This window comes from Manis javanica, chromosome 6, assembly GCF_040802235.1.
Source record: "Manis javanica isolate MJ-LG chromosome 6, MJ_LKY, whole genome shotgun sequence".
Classification (NCBI taxonomy): Eukaryota; Metazoa; Chordata; class Mammalia; order Pholidota; family Manidae; genus Manis; species Manis javanica.
The window spans coordinates 112,514,561-112,534,707 of NC_133161.1; the positions used below are offsets into that span (position 1 = coordinate 112,514,561).

At 43.5% G+C, this 20,147-nt stretch overlaps 1 protein-coding gene and 1 pseudogene across 3 annotated transcripts; both read right to left on the bottom strand.

Annotated features, from left to right (window-relative positions):
- Positions 1–1,094: 1,094 nt before the first annotated feature.
- Positions 1,095–4,531, bottom strand: C6H11orf87 (chromosome 6 C11orf87 homolog). 3 transcript variants are annotated; one of them, XM_017656432.3, is made up of 2 exons: positions 4,344–4,531; positions 1,095–3,278 (listed from the first exon to the last, which is right to left on the bottom strand). In XM_017656432.3, exon 2 carries the CDS (start codon positions 3,020–3,022, stop codon positions 2,429–2,431), a length of 594 nt encoding a protein of 197 aa, XP_017511921.3. In that variant the 5' UTR covers positions 3,023–3,278; positions 4,344–4,531; the 3' UTR covers positions 1,095–2,428. The 3 variants fall into 3 exon arrangements, with proteins under 3 accessions (XP_017511921.3, XP_017511922.3, XP_017511920.3); XM_017656433.3 differs by lacking the exon at positions 4,344–4,531 and adding an exon at positions 4,066–4,224; XM_017656431.3 differs by lacking the exon at positions 4,344–4,531 and adding an exon at positions 3,681–3,876.
- Positions 4,532–17,811: 13,280 nt separating this feature from the next.
- On the bottom strand, positions 17,812–18,727 carry LOC108394712 (52 kDa repressor of the inhibitor of the protein kinase pseudogene; annotated as a pseudogene).
- Positions 18,728–20,147: the final 1,420 nt, after the last annotated feature.

Below are 20,147 nucleotides of genomic sequence, written 5' to 3' on the forward strand. Positions count from 1 at the left end.
TCATTCTGATGTACAATGCAGAGCTCTGATGCACTAAAGGATTCCCTAGTGGCGTGAGGGAGTTAATGCACTCTTTTACCTATTACTAGAAGTGACTAAGGCACTGGAGAGAATCTGGTTCATTGTTTAATATTGTACCCAAAGATTATACCTGGTCTTCCTAATATTACAACATGGCATGTTTAAATGACGATCCTCTGTGCTTCAGTAAAGGACTTGAGTGAAAATCTAATGGGTGATTAAAATGAAGCTTATTGGATTATTTTTATAAATGAATAGATCGAGCTTGGACAATCTAAGAGATGACCTAAAACCTCAGAGGTAAAGTTTTCTCCGGATAAGAGCACATATGCCCGGAGCTAAGACAGAGAATTTAGAATTACTAGTTCCTTGGGAGAGGGATGCACTTAGTTAAGGGCTCTGTTTTGCCTTACACCCTGCAGGTTAGCAAGGACTCTTTCAGCTGAGCTTTTTGTAGGACATTCTCATACATACATTTTTCAAATGTTTGAATAACTGTCAAAGAATTGGTTGCCAAAAAAGGCTGCCACTGCATCTACATTAAGATTGTAATATGCTTCTGGCTCCTTCTATCATCAATCCAAGGGAAACAGAGTGGTGAATTCCATTTCTAACATAGATGGCCTTGTCTCACATTAGGAGAGAGAACAAAAATATTGACCTTCTTCTCTCACTTTTTTTTCTCAGTCTTTCTTCATGTATTCATTAAAGTTAGGTAAGCCAGACTGAGAAAGAGAAAGAGCCCTTCCTTTGCTGAATCTCAGGTGCAGGCATGGATTTCTACTACACATTTTTTATACAAGTAATTACTGGGTTTCACTTCTCTTGAAATTCGCATGTCCTGTCATCCAAATTGCCCAGCCGTCCCCACCAGTCTCACCCCCAAACACATACAGTACAAGCAAGCACACACATCACTGCCTCCAGGTGGTAACTGCATGCAGGGAGGACTACAGGCACTGTTTAAATATTAACCGTGTTTTAATAGATGGCATTCTGGCACATCCATTATTTGTTTGTTTTTTGTTGTGGTTGTTTCTGTTATTCACAAAAGAAAAAAGAAAACATATGTGTCATCTTTTTATAATAGTCTACTACAGAGTAAGGTACAAAAGAACACTTCTAGAAACAGAAAAAGCCAGGCCTGCACCACTGAACTCCTCATCCAGTGGTAACCATTATATCAACAGCTGGAAATTAAGAACAAGAATATACAGTTTAGAGGACGAGTACAGAACTATTGTTTGCTTCTGTATTTGGTACCAATATAATACATAACAAAGGTGCACTTGTTCTAAAAATTAAACAGAAACATTCTGGTTGGTTAGATACTGCATTTCAGGACTGCACATTACCTAATACTCTTTTTTTTTTTTTTTACAAAAAAAAGGTAACTTATGCAATGTTTAATAATATGAAAACCAACAGTACACGCAAACCTGATTGTAGAAAAAGAAGAAAGAAAGCAACACAAAGCTAGAATAGTCACTTTCCAAAATAGCCCCTCCTCTGCCTGCACAACCAAAAGAGCCAGTTCGGTGAGGCAATTTCAGCACCAGACCTGGCTGGACATCTCCCGGGTCCCTGTGAATGCTGAAAATGCCCGGAATCAAAGGTGTACAGGAGGGGGCGGGGCAGGGAGCTAAAGCAGATTAGTTTTTTAAATTTATTTAAAGATTTTCAATGTACTTATGCTCGGCCAGCGAGGGAAATTTCTAAAAGTAAATAAAAATACCTGGTCCTGGAAAAGGGAATGACTGAGAGGTGAGAAGAGGGCTGAGTGGAGAGCGGCACCTGTCTACACGCTTTCCCGGGACCACCTCGAAGGTCTCTTACAGTCTTGGTGCTAATGCAGACGTTTTCTGTATCCTGCGCTACTGCCGGAGCCCGGCCGAGCGTGGGAACAAGGACGGGAGGGAGAGCTGAAGGAAAGGTGACAGTTCCGGGCGGAGACTAGGAAGGTCCCTGGGCCTCAACTTGCCGGCTATGTACAACACGCCGGGCCCCCTCCCTCCAGGTTCCCGGGGGTCAGTGCCTTTAAGTATTTGGTAGCTTGTGCGGTTTCTCCTCCTGATTGTGGGAGATGCAGGGTGGGGAGGGAAGACGCGTCCTTCATTGACGAGACATTATGTGATTTGTCATGCGCTTGAATTGTGTTATTAGTATTATAATAATTACTATAAATATGAAGAATAAAGTATTATCAGCGTTATTTCTTCTTCCGAGACTTTCCTTGCCCAATATTTACAAATACCGCACAGTGCCTCGGCGGAGGAGAAACAGTAAGGGGAGGGCGGATAGGGAAAGATTGAAGAGGAAAGAGGCCAGAGGAAAGGGGAAAAGGCAGGCCGGAGGGCAGACAGGCGAGGACGGCAAAGACGCTCGAAACGAGGGAGGGCTGAGACAGTCAGGACAGTACCACCGTCTGCAAGAGGCCCTCGCCAGCTTGGTCCAAACAGGAGGAGGCTGCGCGTGCTCCTCGTGGACCGGGGGCAGCTGGAGGAGGTGGAGGAGCACAGGGGCCCTGGCACAGGGGGCCAGGGGGCGGGGAGGAGGCGCCGGCGCCGGACGGGGCGCGGAGGGCCAAGTCCCGGGGCTGCCTCTCCAGACGGGTCTCTTTCGCGTGGGCTGGAGCCTGGCCGCCTGCTGGGGGCAGAGCCCCGCCGCCCCGGTTGCCACTGCAGTGATCCCGCTCATACTCCTCCTGAGCCCGCTGCATCTTCCGCTTCTTCATCCTACGCTTGTGGATGTGGAAGGTGGAGAGGGACAGCACGATGAGGCAGAAAATGAGGGTGACCAGGACGATCAGCACCAGCGTGGAGGAGAAGGACTGGAAGAGCTGCTGTCCCACCTGCGTAATGCAGGTGCCGCCGCCACCGCCTGCACCCGGGCCGCGGGCGCTCACGTTGCCGCTGCCGCCGGCGGTGGGGGAAGCAAAGGTCCGGTTGAGGAGACACGGCGGCAGCGCCAGCCTCAGCTCCTTGGGTGCCCTGGCACTCATCGGCGCTGGGCTCGTCGGGTTTGAGCCCACCAGACTGCCTCTCTTGGGCGCACCGTTCCCACGAGCCAAGAGGACGGGGCCCACGCCACCCAAAACTCCTCCTTGGGGTGGCAGGGGATGCGCGCGCCAGCGAAGGACCGAGGGAGTGACTGCGGGGAAGCAAGCCGGCCAGAGAGCCAGAGGTGCCTCGGAGATCCTCTCCGGCCCCGCCTCGAACGCGTGTCTGCGCGCCCTCTTCCTTTGCCCGGGCACCAGGCTGCAAATAGAACAGGCTGAGTTAGGATGCCGGCCGCCGCCCGAGGGTGCGGAGGGCCGGCAGGACTGGCGGTCACTGCAGAGCGGCCCTCCGCGCCCGCGGCCCCAGCCGGGCGCTGCCGGTCTCCTCCGCCGCGCGCGGAGCCCGGGCCTTCCACCCCGGGCCCACCAGGGCCGCCAGTTTCCCTCTGCCGCTCGCGGGGATGGGGTCTGCGCCGGCACCGCGGAGATGCAGATTTCTCAGCTGATAAAGCAGCCTCCCCGAGCCTCCGCAACTTTGTAATTGCAACAGACGCGCAGCCGCCTCGGAGCACGGCCCCTGCCTTCCCGCACGCAGGCGCTCCGCTCCCTGCGCCCTCTCGGTAGCTGGGCTCGCCTGAATTCTACCCTTCCCAGCACCCACCCCGGGCCGCCGCGCGGGCTCCGGGTGCGCAGTCCTCCTTCCCTTCCGTCTCCAGATTCAGCCCCTCCTTGGCCGCCGTCAGCTCTCTTCGGTCCCATTCCCAAGGGGGTGCCCCTGGCACCACATCCCACAACGCCTCTGTCTGCGGCGGGGGCTGACGCGCAGGATCGCGCTACATCCTTTCTCTAGCGTTTTCCCTAGTACCCCCCACCAAAAAAAAAAAAAAAACCAGCAAATGAAACACCTTTCGCAGCTAAAGCACAACCTTGCAAACGCCCCTTCTCCCCCTCTCCTTGTGTCCCCCACTTAACAGTATCCTATTTCCTCCTGGGGGCTGGAAATGGACAGGAGAAGGGTTCCCGCCTGCAAAGTTTGGGGAATGGACCTTCTCTCCGGCCTTCTCAGAACCAGCGCAAGGGCCCTGAGGCTCTTTCCAGGGACCAGGTAGCCCCGCGGCACGCAGGAGAGCCCCCTTGCCGCCCTCGAGAGGCAGCTGCAAACTGTTGCACTGCGGAGCAGCAGCGAGGAGGCGCACAAGCCCGGCGGGGGCAGGGGCTGGAACTGACGCTGCGGCCAGGGGTGCCTACGCAGGCCGCCAGGACTGCTCTACCCGCTCGCTCCCAGCCACCCGGCCGCCCGAAGGAGCAGCGCCGCGTCCCTTACCTGGGCCGCCAGCTGACTGCAGGGAGGAAGACCGGCCGCGCGGCTGCAGTGGCGGCTGCAGAAGGCGCGGAGTGAAGGAGCCAGAGACCAAGCCGCGCCGCCGCTGCCGCTGCTGCCGCTTCGGGGAGCTCAGCTCGCAGCCTATTGCCCGGGAGGCCGGTGACGTCAGGCAGCCACCGCCAGGGCTCCAAGCCACCCTTCAGGCCCCCACCCCACCCTCAAACCCCAACACCACGTCCTGGCAGAGCGATGCCAGGTCCCTGCCTTTGCCTTGTCCAGGAGCTTCGAGGAGCACCCCACCCCCACCCCGTGAGCACCCGCTTCCGCTCTCCTGTGCCTAGGAAGGGTTGAAGTTTCAGTTGTCTGGCTGCCCAATTCTTCACTCTCAGCCCTTTCCCACATGGTCCCAAGAACGCATTTTTACACCCTAGAGATACGTCTCCCTTCGGGGCACACATTAGATTTTTCTCCCTCTTGTCCCGCTCCCCGATCCTGTCTATGTTGGTCTGGTTCTGAGTCAGAACCAGAAGGAGGGAGGGGCACTTCTAAACCCAAGTGTGGCAGAACCTGAAATACAAACCTGAACATATATTCAACACTGAACAGTCCAGAATAACTGTTTTCCTCTCCAGGGGAATCTCCAAGTGATCTTTCACTCGACCTGACTGGTCGTCCTCCTCTCTTCTCTCACACACTCATCTCCAGGCCCAAGACCCACTCGGGGTACCAAACACTCCTCGTGTCCCGACAGTCCAGACATTCAGGAGCACACACAGCATGCACAAGGCTTACAAGGCGGGAAGATGAAAATCACTCAGGGGAGTGCAGAAATGAACTACCCCTTGAAAATTCTGAGCATTGTGCCTCTTACAAAGTACCTTGTCATTGACCCTAACACTTGTTAAAGAGCCTGGTTCCTTTATTGCAGTATTAACAATAGCCTTTCAGCACAATGGATAGAACTTCTTGAAAGATTCTCATCAGCCTGCCTAAATCTGGACAAAGACTTATCAACTATTGGTTTAGAGCCCTTGGGAAAATGTGCATTGTGCATTTGGTTACAGTAAGCAACTTCAAAATGAAGTATTTTCATTTTTCTACTGCTGAAACCAGCTAGGAACAGCACCTAAAGACACTGCATGGCCTTTGAAGGCACTTGGGTGTCTTAAATGTGCAGTTCTTTCTTCCCTCCTGGTGTCATTTCTATACCATCTTTGAGTCTGACACAGTGCCTGTACAATACTTACTTGCTAAATTGAGTGATGCAGTATACACTGCTGCTTTTTCCTGCTATGCATCAGAATTGAGAGATAGCAGGAATGACTGACATCCACCTATCTGCTTGTATTTGCAAGGAAAGGGTTTTGTAAGAAGGAAGGTTTGATGTGTGGAGTAAAAACTTGTCTGTCTGTAATCTGGGGGTCCCTTCTTTTAGTCCTTATTTAGTCTTACTCCGGCTTCTCCTTTCCTCTCCCCGCCCATGACTTGCATATGGAGGAAGAAATATAGCATTTCTTCCAAAAGTTCTGTTTTCATTTATTTGAATATATCATCAGCTTTTTCTTAATAATTGTTTCAATTAAAAAATATGTACCTGTTAAAGCTAATAGTTCAGAACATGCTGAATAATAATAATACATAATTGCTTCAGAGGGCAGATTGATGCCCTTGGCTGCCAGAATCACACAGTTAATAACGGCCAGTGACCCCAGTGCTGGCTTAGCTTTCCTGCCTGGTAGGAGGGCACCTGCCACATTTGGCGTTCTGACTTTGACAGTTTCAAGGGAATGGAGTGATGAGCTTTGTTTTCACTGTGATCACTGAGACTTCACCACTGACACCTGACTTGCAGTGCCCCATTTTTGATACCCTCTTTGCTCCTGAAAAGTTGAGGCTAATCAACATTTTGTAAAGCAAATTCAATTTTGAATACTACAAAAAAAGATCTGGCTATTTAAAGGATTCTTCAGAAAAGCTGCCTTGTAAAGTAAAGAATCTTTACGTAATTAAAATTAACTCTGACTGTTCTGTTTTCTAGACTTGTAAGAATGAGTTATCAGGTTTTCCCAGGGAGAAACACATACCTTTTACAATACACTGTAATGTAATTACAATATATGTGTAAAATGGGATTCATTTTTCACAACAAGCCTCTGGGACATGTGATAAGGCTGCCATGTTCTTATTCTTTTGTTTCAAGTGATAACCGTCTGTTATAACATGAGTGCTAAATGTGTCTGCCCCATTTTATACAACCTACAAAAAGACAAGGTCTTGCCTTAGAGAATTTACAATCTACAGAAGATGAATGTGATCCATGGGACAATAGTATTTAACTGGAAATGATTTAGATAGATTAAAGACATCAAATGTCACGTCAAAAGCCCAGCGCACTTCTTCCTTTCTCTTTCAAGAAGAACAGGCTGTAGGTTGATAATTTGTTCTTACTCAGAGAGTGAGTGTACTACCTACGCATACTTGGATGTCACTGGGTATCGCAACTCAAGCCCTAGGAATATCAGTGACAGCAAGCATACACACCTCTTGGGCTGCAGGAAGTGGTCCCATTGAGTTGCTATATGATTTTTGCATATCTGGGGCAATGACAAGACTTCTTTCAGACAATAGCTTGCCATTTTTTGTATCACAAAACTTCTCAAATCATACTCCCAATAGTGGAAGGCCAAGAAGCTTCTGAGATTCCCAGAATATTCCCTTGTGATGGGAAAAGCCCCTCCTGACTCAGGCAGATTCCAAATATTCAACAACATACAATACTTACTTTCAGGTTTGATGTGGGATCTCTGTCTAGCTCAGAGAGAAATGCCACATGGGCACCTGGTACATCGACCCAAAAAAGCACTGAATCAGTAATAACAGCAACAACAATAAGTGTCATTATTATTATTAGTTTCAAAATACCTACTATGTGCCAGGCTGCACTAAACTCTCCCCATATTAGCACATCCTCAACATAGCCTTGCAAGGTTATTTTTTGGCCAAAATACATAATTATTTATTTTTTCATTCATTCACTTATTTGCTCAACAAAAATCTTTGAGTACTTTCTGCATTTCAGGTGAGAAAACAAGCTCAGAGTAGTTAAAGACCATGCTCAGCCACTTAGTAGTGAATATGTTACTGGAATCAACCCAAGCAAACTGATTCCAAAGTTAGTATTCTTTTCATGACTCATAGCTCCTCTTTCTCTCACATGCACACACATACACCCACAAACACATCTCTTACTTCTATGTCTATTTGGTTTATCCCTCTCTGTACCCATTGGGGAAGTGTCAACAAGTAAAACTAGAGAAAAACAGAGCTATTTCCCTGAATAAGAGGAGGGAGGATTGGAGGCCCCAGGGTGGGGGTCCTCCCTCCTCACAGCAGCAGTCCCTTGGATTGAGCAGCAGCCAGTTTTACCTTTGCACTGTGCTAGGTCACCTGGCAGGTCATTCTAGACCACAGTGCAAGCTCCTCTTAGATTTACAGGGACTTTTCCAGGGGATGTTCAGCTAATCCTGATATTGTCTAATTATATATATCTCAACTATCCTGGGTCCCTACATACCTACAGAGGTATATTCCAAAAGTTGTCATGCTACTGTTAAATCAACTACTGGCCCATTCAGCAACTAATTAATGAACAAGGAACTGAATGAAGCTCTTGACCTTGTTCAAGATGTCTGATTGTTTTTTCCAATTTAGTCTTCTCATCTGTAAAATGAGAAGAATAATATTTACTCCTTTGAAGTGTTATTTTGAGTATTAAAGAATATTTTATCTCTGGTGATAGAAGCATTATAAGGTTTTTGGATATCAAAAATCAGGAAAATTTTGATAAATTTGAGTATCCTTTATGGGGGGATAACTATAAGGGACTGAAAACAACGATAAGTAATGAGCAATTCAAGAAACCAGGAATATTAATCCTAGAGATGGAAAGACATGGAAGATGCATTATAGAATCTTCAAATGTTTGATACATCATTAACAGAAGATGAATTTATACTATTCTAGGTACTCAAAAGAGAACTGAAATATAGTGGAACAGATGAAGGGTAGGAATTAATAATTCACTATATTATTTCAGTATTAGAAAGACCTTTCTAACTACATAGCAGGTAATCATCTAAACCAACAGTCTTCAAACTGGAAGACTAATCTCACTGGGAATACATTAAGATTTTTCCAGGGGGATATGAAGTATGTATAGTTTTAAAGGAGTCACTTCCCAAATCCTTAACCTATTTGTGTACATTTTCCAAAAATGTATCTGAGATTAAAACATATTCACAATAGCCTCTCCTTACATTTCTCCTACTTTACAAAAGAAAACGTGTATTCACGAATCCTCAATCTTATTATCATGCATAACTCAGGGTATAAAAATATTTGGGAAACCAAACAAAGGAATAACTCCTAAAGAGGTGGTAGCACTGTAAAAAGATCAACTGTAACAAATAGTGATGGTGTAGAACCTTATTTCACCCAGGGACAGACTCATTTTAAGGCTTTATGTCTATCTAACCCTATCTTGATTTATCTTAGAATTAGAATTTAGAACTGTGATGGTTGTCATAGGGATACAAATGTTCCAGTTTATTTAAATTGAAATATGAACCTGGACCTTTTCTCACAGGAAGTAAGCCTGATTTGTCTATTTAGATTGACAATTTGAACTGTGTTTGTCTGATAATAGTTTGGAAGAAATATTAAATTTAATGAACTAAACCTATCACTCTGATGTTTTGACAAAAATGTATTCCATATATGATATGGAATATACCAGAAATTACATTCTTTGTATCTATTAACTTACTAAAAAGTTTTAGATGGCAAATTAAAATGTGCAAAGGGGTCCGTGAGTTTCCAAAATTCTTTCAGGGAGTATTCCAGCAAAAAAACTCTGAAGATTTCTATTTCAAAGTGTCCAACTCCTGTGACACCATCTGGAAAAGTTCAAACACAAACTAGACCCATCAGAGGTGTTGAGAGATTTCTTACTGGGGTGGGCATTTAAATCAGGTGGCTTCTCTCATTTCAAGGATGACTGAGGGCCTATGCACCTTTATATACCCACTACACTATTTCTAAGGCCTAGTTACATCAACAAATACTTCAGTGTTTCATCCCTTTACAGTTCATAATAAAAGGATTCTCCATTCAAGACTCAGACCCATTTAAATCTAGATATTTGTGCAGAAAGTCAAGGCTCCTCTTGTTACATTGTCCTTGACTGGGACTCATCTACTCAACTAATATTCATTGTGTGTGTATCGTGTGCCTCAAATTGTGCTAGGTGCTCAGTATGACAGTGACCAAGGGTAAGTCTCTGTGATCCGGGACTTGCATTTTCATTTTACACATGATCACATTCTTATTATCTGGCCAAAAGCAAAGAATGCTAGCATTCCTCTCTTTTCCTAATTTATTTAAATGAAGTATCAGGTGTGTCAAAGAATGGAAGAATGTAAAAGATGGAAAGATAGTGAACCTAGAGAGATAGAAAGGTAAAGATAGATGGCCCAGCATACGTCCAGTGATTCACAAAATCTTTGTGACCAGCAGCTCCCGGACAATTGGAGTTGTGGACGGTGATCAGAAACCCAGTGGCATATGCTTCTCTCAGGTGCTGCAGGCTGTGAATCTGCCTTTCATGAAAAAGATAAACCGAAGATGCTTCCACCATGCACAAAAAGACATGCCTGAACCAGAGTTTCTCAGGCTCTGGGCTGTTGGCCTTTGGACCAGGAATTTCTTTGCTGTGAGAGGCTGCCTTGTGCATTGTGGACTGTTGTGCTAAGTAGAAATCTAAAGATGGTCTCCCGTGACTAAGTCCCCTGATTATTCAACCAACTGATTTAAACTAATCTAAGTACTGCCCTGAAGAGATTTTTAAAGATGTACTTGAAGTCCCAAATAGTCAACCTTAAGATATGGAGATTATTCAGATAGGCCTGATTCAATCAGGTGAGCCCTTTAAAAGAATAGCTTTTTCTCTGGCTGGTGGCAGAAAAGGAAGTCAGAGATACAAAGCACAAGGAGGATTCGCTGTGCTGTTGTTAACTTACAAGATGGAGGAGGACATGCGCAAACTCACGTGGATACCTTTTAGAAGCTGAGAATTTCTGACATCCAGCAAGAAAGTGAGGATCTCAGACTCATAACTGCGAGGAACTGAACGCTGCCAACAGCTGGATGCGCTTAGAGGTGGAGTCTTTCCCGGAGTTTCCATATCAGAGCCCAGCCAGGCGGACACCTTGATTTTGGCCCTGTGAGACTCTAAGTAGAGAACCTGGTTAAACACTCCTTCAAATACCCCCACTTCTGACCTACAGCACTGTGAGGTAACAAATAAATGTTGTTTTAAGCTGTTATGTTACAGAGCAATAGGAAACTAATATATGCATACAGCAGCATTCCAGGCCTCTACCCATTAGATGCCAGTAGCAAAAAATCTTTACATATTGTCAAATGTCACAAGAGATGAGGGTGCAAAGTCACCCCTGGTTGAAAATCACTGACTTGAGTCTCTGTAAAGTTAGGAAATAATGGTCCAAAGAAAGAGATAGGCATTTTGACATATTTTATAACAATTTCAAATACTGTTTCCTCTGAGATTTTTAATTTGACCAAGAGAGACTCTAATGTGGAAGGAGAGCATCAGGAGCCCTCTAATAAATCATTCTGTAGTGATTCCAGAAAGCATTAGGTCCAGGGGATTAATCAAAACAGTTGGTGGAGAATAAATGGGGCCAACAAAAATTGTTGCCTTTCATGGCAAATGAAGGTTTAGGCAAAGAAAGGGGAAGTGATCTTGCTGGATTTGAATATAGCTTCAGATTTTGTTTTCTGTAACACAGAAGTTCACAGCAAGAGAGAAACACTTGGTTTGGATCACAGCTCTGCTGCTGGGCACACAATACTGATGCTCTGGAAGATCCTGACACAACACAATGCTCGTGAGTGACTTATTCGACACTGTGGGTGGACATCTGAATTCCTCCTGTTTCTCACTTTCTTATGAAGCAAATATTACTATATTTGTTTTGAGAGTTAAGAAAGCAAGCCAAATGGCTGCATGGTTTCCAACATTTTATCTCTTATAGTCTTTATTTCTTTTTGTCTGTATATCTTTTCATGCTTGAAAAAGAAAACAAATGAATTAATGTGATCCTGGCTTTAAAATAGCCTGAGAGCTATCAACCACAAAGCATGACTGACTAGGGAAGAAACATCGGAAACAGTTACAATTTCTTCTATACTCTATGTTACCTTTTCTCTACATCTGTTGCTACGGACTATGTTTTTTATTACTGTAACAGAACACATGGGGAGTAAAGCCAGAGTGTTTAAAATGTAATAAAATGAAACTATGTGTTTTTGTTTGTTTCACTGTGCCTTTAGATATTGTCTAGAAATATTTGCTCTACCACTGAATGAAAGCTTGATAGGTGTCCTGGCTTTTTGGATGGCTTGTAGCTAAGAAACAGTCCTACATCCTTGTAAATAAGAACACAATGTCGATTCAATAATTAGAATATCTAGTCTAAGACACTAAGACCTGCATTTCTCCTTTTTTCTCACTGTCCATCCCTAGATTGCCAGATAGTTACCTATTTCTCTGGAGCCAAAACAAAGGAGAGAGAAAAATAGTGAAGGTATAGGAAACTTAGACTGGTTCTGCTCCAAGATGACTTTACACAACTGAGACCTGATAGAGGTGTTCAGGTTGACTCAGGATGGAAAACTCCTGCCTTCACCAGTTCACATTTACCCTTTTACCCAGTTGTCATTGGTGATTGTTTCTTCATCCCCTAGGAATTGGATATTTCTTTCAGCTTCCTTCTGCTTATTTCTAAGGGAAAACTCTGGGAAAGAGTATTCAACACCCACTTAAGAATTTTTCCACCTGAGGGGTGAGGGAACTGGGTATTTATATACCAATTATATCTCATTTTTGGCAGGCCTTCATTTCCCGAGCTTCAAGAAACTGTGCTAACAACATGTTAGAATCAACTCAGGAGGTTTCCTGCTACATCACTGTTGATGCCATAGAAGAACACCCCCATTTCAAAACTTCTCTGTATCTAGCCTTATTCTCCTCACTGCTGGGCTAGCTCCCTCGGAATCCACTTTCAGATATGTTCTTCCTGATCTTGCCAGGACGTATTAGCCAGCTCTTCTTTTGTAAGTGATCCTTTTTCTCCTGGAGAAGGAAAGGTATTTTCCCAGGAGTTCAAGCCGAGCTTTGACCTTAGTTATTGTCCTAGAATCTGTGAGGCAGGCAGAGGAAAACCTTAAAGAGGAGAAATATCTTGTAAGGTGTCTGCTGCTTCATAATTTCTAGGCAAGAAGAATCTGCTCTTCTACAATAACGGGTAGATAACCATTTTTGTAGGGTTCAGGAAAATCTGTATATTCAAGGTTCTCAAGTATATTTGCCCTAAATATGCCCATCTCAGGTGTCAGGCCAGACTCCTTCCCTATTAAGGCCCTGGTTTTCACACCAGAGACTTGTCATGGCTGAGAATTAAGTTCTTGCAATTCTACCTTTTTTTATACTCAGGTCTGCACCTGATTTTGAGCTGTATCTGCCCCCTGGCTACAGGAAATATGATCTCTTTAAATGCTATACTAAAGGTCTTCTGGGCTTCATACTGAGAATAATTTGATGGTTGGCTAAATTGAGGCTTTTTTTTCCTTCAGTGCCACTAAGACAATAACAATCAACTCCACAGTCTTCATATCTACCATTGCCACCATGTCTAAAAAATGCTAGCGATATTGTATAAGCTTATATTCCATTCCAATTCACCACTGATGAGAATATTCAGGTTGTGGTTCTCAACAAGCCAGAGATTAACATTACCTCCCATATCACCACCAGTAAGGGGACCCTTTCTGTGATCTGGGTGGCAAGTTCCAGAAACCTATCAATAAGGATATTCTTCTAGTGTTCATTGTCATAGTCTGGGTTTCTCTAGAAGCAGGCAAGGATTTGCGTGCAAGTAGTTTATATGGAAGTTGCAGAGAACACCAGTAGGGAGTGAGGGAAGAGGAGACAACTAATAAAGATACAACACAAAGCCAGCTACAGCTACTGCTAGAGTTTAATCTCACATAGACATTTTGGGAAATAGTGTCAGATACATGCCTAAAAATCATCCCAATTTAGAAACAAGAGAACAGTGGTATTTGTAAGTGTACGAATATATCTCCATCTCATATTTCAAGCCAATATTGTTGTAAGGCTGTTTCAAAGAGGAGGTAATTATCTGGTACTTCTGGCCTACCCCACCCTCAGGGAGAGTGGCCATCTCCATTTCTAGAAAAATCCTTAGGAATGGAGTTATTATTAGTTAGGAGTCAGTAGAAGCACCCTGAAAGGGAAGCATCGAAGGGATATGTGTGAAGCATTGACGACATCTGCTACATACTCCTCCATGTAGCCCACATCATTCCATGGGACCTGTTCACATGCCTTCACCTGGGATGAGATCAAGGAAGACCGATTACTGCCATTGGAGCAGCCTTGCCCTGGTTCTGCTGGGAAAGCAGTCCGTCAGACTTTCTTCTAGATTCCTTGCCTGGAATTCAGACCCAAGTAAACAAAGCCCCTCTCGCCACCAGCAACTAAAGCCACATACACACCCAGCTCTTCAAAGGGCGGGAGACAGGTCTCCCATCAGGCCAAGGCAAAGGAGGGAGGTAAATTTTTTTAAAACAGCAGCCAACTCCTAGAAAATCATTTCACCAATCTTCTCACCTCTCCCTTTTTACCTCTTTGATAGGGTTAAGGGATTAAGGATCATGGAGGTGGTGATTGAATATTTCTGTTATAAATTATCACACATAAATATGGAGATTGGTCTCAGCATCTCTTTGGTATTTGGTATCTTTCAATTCCAAACCTCAGTGGAAATGGAGGCAGGAAGAGGAAGCCCAGTATCACCTTAAAATAGCAACTGAGACTGTAGCCTCAACCAACACTGCTCTGGGGACAGTCTTTGGAGCTCACAGAGCATGTGGAAATTTTCAAAGGAGTGATTTCACGGAAGATGGTGATGAGGGTGGTAGGAGGGATTGTAGAGGATATTTACAAAACAGTGAGCACTTTACCTGTGTTTCCTTTTTCTCTTTATAATAGTTCTATGACCTAGGTTTGGCTATCTCCATCTGTGCAGAGGAACTGGGTCAAAGTCTTGCCCAGAGCACACACATTGTTGGTGAATGGCTGGTCCAGACTGAATTGCTTGACTGTCTGGCTCCACAGCCCACAACCATTCCATTGTACCTAAGACAGTGATCACAAACTCCAAATGTGACCAGCGACCAGGGAGAGAAAATTATTGTATGATATATAGGACATAGTATAAAAGAATGAAAATGCCTACCTGGGTAGAGCACACACAAGTGCTAACCGAGCGAACCTAAACAGCATGACCTGGAGCTGGGTCAGGCCCACGAGCCCCTAGTTTGCTGATTTACACCAACTGCAGTGTAACAGATTGGAAGCCAAACATAGAATTCTGAAAATTTTGATGAATTGTTTCATTTCTGCAGCCTCAGTTTCTCCCTCTGGAACATGGAAACAACATATTTCTATGTTATAGTATAAAGTCAAGATTTTAAAACATATGGAAATTTTCTAGCACACAGAAGGCATTCACAAATGGAAATTCTCATATTCTCCAATGGTTAGTGGGACTTTAGTCTTGTCACCTCTCCCTTTCTCCAAACCTCCCTCTATTCCTGATGATTTTATAGCATAGAAAGGAGAAGATGCTGAGGAACATCTAGAGTGCACAGAGGATCTACACAGACCTCATGTATCATTTGAAATGATGGAGGTCTGATATCAGGGCTAGTAACATAAAATCAGCCTTCACCTAACTCTGATGCTGAACGATCTGAGGAATGCCACGTGGAAGAGGAGAGACGGTCCCTCACACTCAGGCCTGATGGGTTAGTGAGGACAGGAAGTACAGATTATTTTTTGTCTCTGCTCTGATACCATTATTAGAAACATAGGTACATTTTCTTTCAAATAAGTTTATAATCATTATTAACATCAAGAAACCAAAAATCAAAACAAGTATAAATATTCTAACAGTATTACCTTATATTTTGTGTTGCAGAATACATTTTGGCATGACTATGTTGATTTACAAAGATCTTTCAAGTATAATACTTATTTTAAACATAATTTACATTTTATTTGGATTAAAATGAACCACACATAATTGATTTTTCACCAAAAATAACAGCAATATTTTCTGTATCATTCCTAACTAAACCACAAAACATGTATTTTAAGAGGTTTTCTGGATTTTGCTTATAAATCAGGACAAGATAGGAGATATAGTCATGGAAAAAGACAGGATGAAACAGAAAAATCAGTTTTCAGTATCCATGGCCTCTGGTCCTATCCTGACCATGAAACAGAAGTGTTCAACCTGCTAAAAAGCTCATGAAGATGTAGGCTCAGTGAAGGAAAAACCGGGTGTGGAACAACACAGGCTGGCTCTTCATAACTGTAGCTTGTTCCCTTAAGTTCATTTGATAAAGACAAAATCTTCACTGAAACCCTCAGATGGCAAGCTCATATGTTTCTCTCACTGTCTGGTAATTTCCTTAATTGTCCATTACAAATTTTTAACAACATACTTAAAACTCCTGCTAGTCAAAGGTAATATCTGAGCCATTTTATAAAATGTATTCCTTCCTCCCACACCTGCTCAAAATTTATTTTGTCAAACAACCAATAACCCAATACTTGACAATTGGGTCCACAGTGATAATAAAGTTGTGTAAAATGACTGAACTGACACAATTCCAAAGCGCCATTAGCAGAGATCATGCAGTAGTGTACCATGGCACTTCCAGTTCTCTCTTCTGGAAGCACAGTTGGGTCTCCAAAGCATGAGAGGTCAAACAGTGGCCATCTAAGTAGGCAGATCAGCAATGGCTAATGTAATATACCAATGGGAGGCCTCTAGGTCAAGATAGTCAATGATTAAGTGGCCTAATACACCTTACAGCTTTTCTGTACAATGTTTTAAAATATCTTACAGAAATTTTTAAATATTAAACATAACAGAAAGCTTATTTTACAAGTCTCTTGGGTATCTTCAATGGTTTCTGAATTATCGGTAGGAAGCTCTGACATGGTGGTATTGAGTTAGATATATGTGACAACCATTAAATCCAGATCATGTTTTAAATAAAAATTTATGTTAAGCAAAGCCAAGTTACTTGACCTTTGGTCTGTCAAAGAGTTCCTCAAATATCATTTAAGAGGCTTTCACCCATTTTCATACTATTTATTCTCAACCTTCATCATAGGAAGAATACATGGGGCCTTCACCAATGCATATACATCAGGAAAAACCTTGATGCCTGGCAGATGGAGGACTTTATAAATAGTGGATGGAAATGCTGTATCTTTCCTTCTGTGGTTCCCACTTGATTCTCCAACAGTGCAGCTCAGCTGAGAGCATGTCAGGATTGGGTAAGTCACTTCTGTACCTGTCATCATGGTGCTCCTTCAGTGCATTAAATTCAAACTATCCCATGACAGAGGTTACAGGAGGTAAGCATTTAAGAGCTTTGAGGTGCTGTTCTGAGAATACATCTTTCAGTTCCTGAATAATGTGTTCCACTGTTGGAACACCAAGAGTTTCTTTAGTAAGTCTCAGAGGTTAGCTGAGATTCCCGGTCATCTTGCTAGGTCTGCAGTTTCCCAGGGAATTTCATCTGAATATAAAGTTTGGTTGCCAAATTTGTGGTTTCCTCAAATCAAAATTCACGATAGGCTTCAGCATTTTCCATTGCTTCATTTGGTGAATGCAGCACTGCAGTCAAGCTACTGGCTGCAAAGAAGGTATCAAAGATTTGCCTCAGGAGACTTTTCAAAGAGGCTCTTATAAAAGAGAATATTTTTAAGAACAACAATGGTAACAATGAAATAAAAATCTCTTACTGCACTACAGAGTACAAATTCTTGGCCAGCCATACAGGTATTCCATGTAATATTTGCCACTATTTATATCATCTACACATAAAACTTCAAAACTACACTAAAATTTCAAAAGCCTCATGCCTGCTTGTCCACTAAGAATGGCAAATTTCCTTCAGTTCTTTATCCTTTTCTTCATCGTTCTGAAAAAGGACAGAAACTGTACTGACAATCTCTAAAAGGAATTGTGGTGACTGATGGAAAACAGAACAAACTTCCTCAATTGCTCCTCACACAACAGACACTCCTCTCACAGGCACTGATTTTGCCAGCCATATATTTAAGGCATCGGAAAAACAGATTGTGCAGATAGCTTGGAGATATTACTCTGAAAGTCTAGAAGCAACCACTTTCACTTTGGAAGAAAATCCACTGGACAAAAGCCTAGCCATGCCAACATTCCATGTTTAAGTTCCACTTTTCAGTTACTATGGTGTGAAATTACAGAGCCAATATTCCTGCATCCACTTCATAAGTCAGGGAGACCACAGATACGTCCCTCAGGTTGTGATATTCCCCAACAAACCTCACCAACACGGGCAGGTGTCTTCCCCTGATATGTCCACTACATGGTCAGTGACGGTGGAAAAGAAGTGAGAGCCTCTCTCTGTCCTGAGGGGTTCTTCCCGAATGCAGCTCCCCCAGACCTCTAGCATCTGTTCTGCTATGCTTTGAAACAGAACATTGTTTTGACTGATGTGGCCTCAAAGCACTTTCTCAGGACCTCTCACCAGAATTTATGCTGCACTACAGCAAGTGCTTGAAAGTTATCAGGAATAGAGAGACCTGGGATTTCATGAGCTTCACATCCATCCAGAGGTATGTTTTATTTTCTTATAAGAATCAAATGTTCAAGTAAATATTTTAAGTATCCTTTCCTTATTTTCCTTCTCTTCACAGGTTAAAGGTAAAATGTCTTCATCCTGGTCTTCTGTTCCTTTTGCACTGGCCTCTGAGCATTGCTGTTATTTACTTCTTTATGTTTTGGTTCTGTTCAGAAGTTTCATCAATTTTTTTTCTGTTTCAGTGCCCTGATTTCATCTTCACTTATTTGTTTTCTGTGTCTACTGTGTGGACTGTTGAGATGACTGATAGGATCAAATATTGTTGGTATTGATTGCATTATCTCAAAGAACTGTCCTATGAAGACTAGTTCTACAGATCACAGGGGTCTCAAAGTGTTTGGCACATAATCAGTAATGTTTATTTAGTTGATCAGATGTTTTATCTTCTAAGTCTTCTCTCTTACAAGTCTCCACCCAGTTCTGGCATCTGTCCATGTCCCATAAGACCTGATGAAGGCCCGGCTGTACTGTGTGCTTTTCTGCAAGCAGCTGGAGGCTGCACAGTTCAGCATCGTCCTGTTGCCCCCCAGCCAGCCAGGCCAGCCCTGTTGGGGTGGAGGAGCAAGGCAGGCCATCTGGCTCAGAAGAACTATCATCTCAAGGGTACTACTTTTATTCTTAGGAATTTTGATTAGATAACCCAAAGAAACTGACTTTTTCTTCTTCCTTAATGAGAGAAAAAAAGCAAACTCTTAGGATTATGATAGTAGTAAATCTCACAAGAATACATCTTGCTCTTAGATTGAGTTTTTCCAGCAAGGGCATTTAAACTAATATACTGTAACCCATTATTTAAGTCAGGAATTATGTCAACAGGTACTCATTTGTTTCTCAGAGCATTAACACAATTCAAAATTATCTTCACATCTGTCAACTGTTGCAAACAATAGCAAGTTGCCATTATGTTCTCTACCACCATGTAGGAATTAGTTTACTAGAAGCAAAACTCAAGAATTTAAGAAGGCTAATATCCTTCCCAGACCCATAGTAAGTTGCCACTTTAGCAGTGACAGGCCAGGAACCCTCTTTAGCTGTAATGTAAAGAAGAAAGAGAGGGCGAGGGAGAGGGAAGGAGAGACAAGCAGTCTGCAGACCCTAATGATCTGGGTGTACCTCCATTTTAACATTTATCCCATTTCTGAAATTATTCACCTATGTGGACAACTCTTTCACTGGACAGCAAGGCCCTGGAAGAGTTTGATTCCTTTCTTACTGTCTAGAATAGATGCATCATAAATAAATCCTCATCCATACTCACTTTCATTGTTTTTAGCTTCCTTCCAAAAGCTGTGCATACAAACAACTGAGCAGGTGGCCTTGAGTTTTGCTCCTTCTATGCCCTCATGCTCATCTTCCTGTGGAGGGGGTGATAAGGATCAGGGGGAGGCAGAAGTCCTGAAGATCAGGGGGTGGAGGTATATCTGAAAGTGCTAACATGTTTCTACCCCAAACTGAAGACTCCAGGAAGAGCTGAAGGCAAGGAAGTCATCAGTGGAAAAGGGAGAGGGGGCAAATATTCACTGGCGTAGTCCAGGAAGGAGGCAGTTCCCAGTGCTGGGCAAGTTCACCCTGGCTTCAGTGAGACTGAACAATGACAATGGAACACTTATACCAAGGTTTATTCTCATGATGGCCAGTTGAGCACTAGAATCACATCCACCTCCAGCAAACTCTGCATGCAGCAATCTTTCTCAGCCTTTGCCTTCAGGCCTTTCTGTGCAGAACACTGGGTGGAATTCTTTATATAGCAACACAGTCAATTATAGCTCATTACCAACACATGTGCAGGCCTGTGCCTGTGAGCATAGCATCTGTGCTGTGGCAAGTAGATTAGGATCAGGTGAGGATCCTGGCCATGGTAACATCCATTTTCCCTCCACTCCACCCCTCCAGGATTCTCACCTCACTATCTACATGTCTTTAATCTTCCTG

Excerpts from the sequence above, each read along its gene's own strand:
- C6H11orf87 (XM_017656431.3), bottom strand. The coding sequence starts at position 3,778 with ATGGGACCGAAGAGAGCTGACGGCGGCCAAGGAGGGGCTGAATCTGGA. Across the intron at positions 3,279-3,680 it reads AGCCCGCGCGGCGGCCCGGG|CCTGGTGCCCGGGCAAAGGA; the intron begins GTGGGTGCTGGG and ends TTCTATTTGCAG.